A 5720-nucleotide genomic window follows, 5' to 3' on the forward strand; every position below is an offset into this window, starting at 1 on the left:
GATAAAGATACACTTGACTATTGGTATACTACTAATAAAATTAATAATGATACACTCTTTCGTAATGTTGATTCACTTAACTAACATATTGTTGATAAACTTGATAATGATACACTTGACCAAGTTGATATACTTTGTATTGACACATTTATATATTTTTTTTTTAAAAGAAATTGATTTTCTTCTTAGCAGGCCCCCTCCACATCTCTCTTTCACCAACCAACACTCCGCCACATCATCTATCGTGCACCCCTCCACCTCTCGCCAACCTCCATCAATTTCTACATGTTTGGTCCTCGGTCGCCGCTTTTCTCTCTCTATATTTATTTCCTTCAACATCTCTCTGCAATGTTTCACACCATCTGCCACAAGCCATCAATTGATTGTTTAGGGCAAATATGAAATACAAAGTAATTAGAAATTCAGATTTTGAAGTTTTTGCCATATTTATAAACTATCAAATATGGATGGTACAAATACAAAATTCAAATCGACACCCATGGTAATTTTCCTAGAAATAAACCACTATGAAACTCACCACTTACTTAAGAATAGATGACACTCTGTTTGTTTGTTTGTTTTTTTTTTTTTTAAAGGGAAAATAGAAGAATACTGAAATGCTGAACAACGAATTCTATCACTCTTATCTAAGGAAAAAAGCTAACGAATCTAAAAAGAAAACAGCTCGAATCTCAACATTTTTCTTCTTCTGCACAAAAGACCCTTTGGCTGCTTCTTCTTCAATTTTTCTCCGGCATATTTCATTGCCGCAGCCACCATTGAAGACCCACGCTGCAAAGAGAAACGAAGGGGAAAAGAAGGTAAGAATTCACTCTTCTCCTTTCACCTCGCAAATTATGTACTTCTTCACATCATCCACAACTCTCAGCATTAGTTTATATACACATGTTCATTGAAAATTTGCGGCGTGGGTCGTGGGTTTCAGTGGAGGAGGGCGGCTGCTTCGATTTTCGGAGGACGATTAGGTTTCGGTTCCGATTGTCAGAGGTAAGGGGATTTTAATTTTGATTTTTAGATGCAGAATGGGTTTTTGGTTTTGATTGTTAGAATAAGGTCTACTAGAGCAAATAACTTTCTGATCTTAAGGTTCAGATGAGAAACTTTTCATGGGATTTTAGTGTGGTGACTGGTTATTTAAATGTGGGTTTGTTAAATGTTTGTTGCTTCCGATTCTCAGATTGCTTTAGTTCTCATGGTCCAACAAGCTTTGGCTTTGTAAATGAAATTTTGGCTTTAACTTTGAAGATGATACAGGCAAACTGCCCGGAGTGAGAGACGGGCAGATGGGGGACCTTTCCGGCGAAAAGCCGCTGCGAAATATATCGGAGTCCTTCAAAGCCCTTGCGGCCACTGTTAATGCTGAAACCACCACGGTCGAAGTTGCGCCGTTTTCGCGTGCCTGCTCCTTCATTTCACCTCTTTTTGGTTGCTTGGGCATAGCATTCAAATTTGCGGAAATGGACTATGTCGCTAAGGTTTGGTTTCTATCTTAATTATCGATCTCGTCGACACGGTTTGGTCTTGAGGACTATAGAATAGAAGATGAATTGGTGTAAAATTGCTTCTAAAATTTCTAGGCCTGGTTGTTGGTTTGGTCATCGCTTGTTTACATGGAGATTGAATCACATTTGGAACTAGCCAAAATTTTTAGGTTGTCGCAAGAAAATATTATGTTTTGCAATTGGTGCATATTGGGGGACTTCTCCATTTTTACATTGTTTGGCGAAACTTATAAACAGGAAAATGAAGAGGAGGGCTAGTTTTATGTTTCGAATTGCATACTACATGTGAAGAAGATTACTCGGCAATAAGCTTTGTGATATTCATCTTTGTAGGAATTAACGTGCACTGACATACTTCCGCTCACCGTGAATGTACACAATTTCTTCTGATTAATTTATGTTTGTTGAAGCAATTCATATTGTCACTGTCAGTTCAAAAAAGTTCATTTAAAGTTGCAAGATTGGAATCTTCTTCTTTATTTTGCATACTCAAGCAACTCACGATTCATTAAATCTATTTAAAAAGGGATTATATGATACTAATCTTAATTTATTCTTCTTTCTGCTTTCTCTTTCTATTTTTTTAACAGTTCAAGGCTTTGAAACTGTATTGTTAGATAGTTAGACAGTGAACATTTGTTTATAGTCACAATGTTATGCATGATAAATAGATCCTTACAGGTTAACTTATACATGTACGATGATCTCAATTGAATCGTTATGAGTCATGTTGGTAGAATCTGACATGTATCACACGATACTTTTGAGTATTATGTTATGTCACTACTTATGCTATAAAATGTTGATATTCTTCTTATTCCTTCTTTTTTTTACACTTTTATCTTTGTGGTTTTGCACCTACAGATGATTGACAGTTTAAATTCTGCCATTTTGATTGATTAATATATAGAATGCCTTGAAATTTGGAAACTTTCCATGATACCTACAAACTTTTATGTGTTGCCCTTGCATATATTTTTCTGGGTTCAATACAAAATGTTTTTGAATTCTGCCAAATGCTTGGAAATTTGGAAAATTTTTACAAAATCTACAAACTTTTATGTGCCACCCTAGCATATCGAAACACGATTGAACAATATATATATTTTTTTAAAAAAAGAAAAAATTGCTTCTTGAATTTTACTTGTATTCTATTTGTGAAACTGGCTTGGAACACAGATGGTTGGTATGCACATTATTCCGGTCGTTTAAATATCTAATGGTAATTTACTCTTCTAATAAAAGAATGGAAAAAAAAGTTGCATGTTTTTTACCATTTTGTTTCTTCATGTTTGAGATCTGATTACTTTTGGACTAAACTATCAATAGGTCAATGATCTGGTAGAATCATCTAAGTCAATTGTATCTCTACAAGCGTTGCTGGACAAAGATATCGAATCTGACCGTGTGAGGAAAGCTGGTAGCCACTCAAGAAATCTCTTGAGAGTAAAGCGTGGGCTTGACATGGTCAGAGTACTCTTCGAGCAAATTCTAGTTACAGAGTATGCATACCAACCATTTTCATGTGTTACCTTTTACTTTAGCCATCTCTCTTTCAATATCTTAATGAATACGTTTTGGGTGAATGTAAGCTTGAAGTAAGTAGGGGAAGGTACGTCGATCAATTTCTTTCACATTGTGACGGGAATCATCCGCTAGATTTTTGATTGCCTTGTCATACTTTTCATTATACTGTAGTTAGTCTAATTGAATGAACTGTTTGTTTCCGTGGTCTTCCTACTCCATAGGTGCATAAGCAACAACTATTAAATCTTTCTTGCTCTAAATTGCGTGGCCAACAAAGAAATGTAGCTACAGTCGAGATAATCTGTTTCCCATTTGAAGCTATAGTAAATCCATCATTCATAAATCATAATCATATCCTATAAAAACATGATTAGTGATGACAATTACAATTGATGCAACATTTGCACCACATCTATCATCCTCGTGAGATTAAACTTGATGTAATTTGATTGCAAACATGTTGAACAATAGTTCTTGGTTATGGCAGAGGTAATTCCTTGAGAGATCCAGCTTCCAAAGCATATGCACAGGTATTTGCTCCCCACCATGGGTGGGCGATCAGAAAGGCTGTTGCAGCAGGGATGTATGCTCTTCCTACTAAGGCTCAATTACTGAGCAAGCTCAATGAAGATGAGGCCTCAGCCAGAATCCTGATGCAAGATTATGTGGCCGCTTCTGCTCCTGTGATTCAGTATGTTGAAAAACTCTTCTTCTCCAGAGATTTGGGCATAGATTGGTAATATATGAACTACAGATCATAATCTAAATATTTTGAGCACTGTATATGTAATCTATTAATGTTTCTTGTACCCCCCAAAAGAAAAATAAATAAAATAAAAGTGCAATCAACTAGATATCCTTCCCTTTGGCTTTTATTGAACTAATAAAATTTCCATGATTTATTTGTATCTTGGAGCGTTGGTAAGAAAACTGTAGATGTAATTTTACCCTTGAAAGCTCCAAATATATATGATACAAATATGATATTGGATTTTGATGTAACACTACCTGAACATTTCATCAGTATATTCCATTGTTAAATATACTCAAGCTGATTTAGGGCATCTTTTGCGTTGTTTTTAAGAAAGAATGCTTTAATGGTTGTACCGCTAAACATGAAAGTAGGTCATTGATTTATCGTCGTTACTCTTATTGGTGGGATGTGACACTTTGATTTTGTAAACACTAGAATATGACTGTAAAGATATAACATATGGCTGAAGGATTAATGTTTTGGAGTTTTAAGGGGCTGTTTGGGTCCACCTTGTGGTGATATGACATGGATTGATATATCATCTCAGGGTTTGGGGGTCCATTATCCCATCTCACCGATTTCAATTGTTTGGGGGTCATTTTCTTTCACGCGTTTCGTATCTCACTGTTTCATTTTCCTCGTGCGTTTTGTAGTCATCGTTTCATTTTCCTTCTTTGTTCACGTGTATCGTATGCAACTGTTTCATTTTCCTTCGACTTCACACGTATCGTATAGTCCTCTCTCTCACGTCTCTCTCAACTGGCCCTCTGGAACCCTAGCTCCTTCCTCTTAGGTCTTAAGATCTCCTCAATGAATCTCAGTTAGGATTTTCATCTCCGTTCTTCAAATTTGTTGTTTTCTTCACATATCTGTTTTCTCATAGATCTGGTGTTTTCCCTTTCCCCCTCGTCGCTTCAATCTTGTCCTCAACCATGTCCTTGCCACTTTGACGGTCCTCCGTTCACCCATAACCCGTTGTACGGTTTGTTTTTTGTTCTCGATGTTGCTTCGGTTGTCCATTGTTCATGGTAGGGACTGGTTGAAGAAATTGCAGCTTGGTGGGGGAGAATGTTGTCCACTTCAGGTTCGTTTTCGAAACCCTAGATCGGCCAATGATGAGTCTTTCTCTTCAAATTTTCTATTTCATGCCTTGTTTTGATTTTCCATGCCATGATTAATTTTTTTAAACATTCAACCTATTGATTCTCTGTTTTGTGTCTTGTTTTGATTTTCAATTCGTGTCTTGTTCTATATCTTTCTTTTGAAAATTTTAATTTCATGCCTTGTTTTGATTTTCCATGTCATGTTTAATTTTTCTAAATATGCAACCTATTGATTCTTTGTTTTGTGTCTTGTTTTGATTTTTAATATGTTATGTGTCTTTCTCTTGAAATTTTCAATTTCATGCCTTTTTTTGATTTTCCATGCCATGATTAATTTTTCTAAACAATTGATTCTTTGTTATGTGTCTTGTTTTGATTTTTAATCCGTATCTTGTTATGTGTCTTTCTCTTGCAATTTTCAATTTCATGTCTTGTTTTTTCCATGGCATGATTAATTTTTCTAAACAATTGATTATCTGTCTTGTTTTGATTTTTAATCTGTGTCTTGTTCTGTGCCTTTCTCTTGAAATTTTCAATTTCATGCTCTGTTCTTCTTTTCCTTGCCATGATTAATTTTTCTAAACAATTGATTCTCTGTTCTGTGTCTTGTTTTGATTTTCAATCTGTGTCTTTCTCTTGAAATTTTCAATTTCATGTCTTGTTTTGATTTTCCATGCCATGTTTAATTTTTCTAAACATGTAACCTATTGATTTTTTGTTATGTATCTTGTTTTGATTTTCAATCTATGTCTTGTTTTGTATCTTTCTCATGAAATTTTCATTTTCATGCCTTGTTTTGTTTTTCGATCTTGT

The 5720-nt window shown here is 35.2% G+C and overlaps 1 protein-coding gene across 4 annotated transcripts; it reads left to right on the top strand.

Moving 5' to 3' along the window:
* The first annotated feature begins 619 nt into the window (after nt 1-619).
* LOC120086845 (accelerated cell death 11) lies at nt 620-4114 on the top strand. Of its 4 annotated transcripts, none has more exons than XM_039043658.1 (5): nt 620-821; nt 896-1008; nt 1267-1496; nt 2853-3025; nt 3538-4114. In XM_039043658.1, exons 3-5 carry the CDS (start codon nt 1305-1307, stop codon nt 3788-3790), a joined length of 618 nt encoding a protein of 205 aa, XP_038899586.1. In that variant the 5' UTR covers nt 620-821; nt 896-1008; nt 1267-1304; the 3' UTR covers nt 3791-4114. The 4 variants fall into 4 exon arrangements, with proteins under 4 accessions (XP_038899586.1, XP_038899585.1, XP_038899584.1 ...); XM_039043657.1 differs by having other exon boundaries at nt 947-1008; XM_039043656.1 differs by having other exon boundaries at nt 621-821; nt 1276-1496.
* Nucleotides 4115-5720: the final 1606 nt, after the last annotated feature.

The sequence above is a fragment of the Benincasa hispida genome, chromosome 9, assembly GCF_009727055.1.
Source record: "Benincasa hispida cultivar B227 chromosome 9, ASM972705v1, whole genome shotgun sequence".
Classification (NCBI taxonomy): Eukaryota; Viridiplantae; Streptophyta; class Magnoliopsida; order Cucurbitales; family Cucurbitaceae; genus Benincasa; species Benincasa hispida.

Coding starts and splice junctions, on each gene's coding strand:
- LOC120086845 (XM_039043658.1), top strand. CDS start 1,305: ATGGGGGACCTTTCCGGCGAAAAGCCGCTGCGAAATATATCGGAGTCC. Junction 1,497..2,852: donor AAATGGACTATGTCGCTAAG/GTTTGGTTTCTA, acceptor AACTATCAATAG/GTCAATGATCTGGTAGAATC. Junction 3,026..3,537: donor GAGCAAATTCTAGTTACAGA/GTATGCATACCA, acceptor TGGTTATGGCAG/AGGTAATTCCTTGAGAGATC.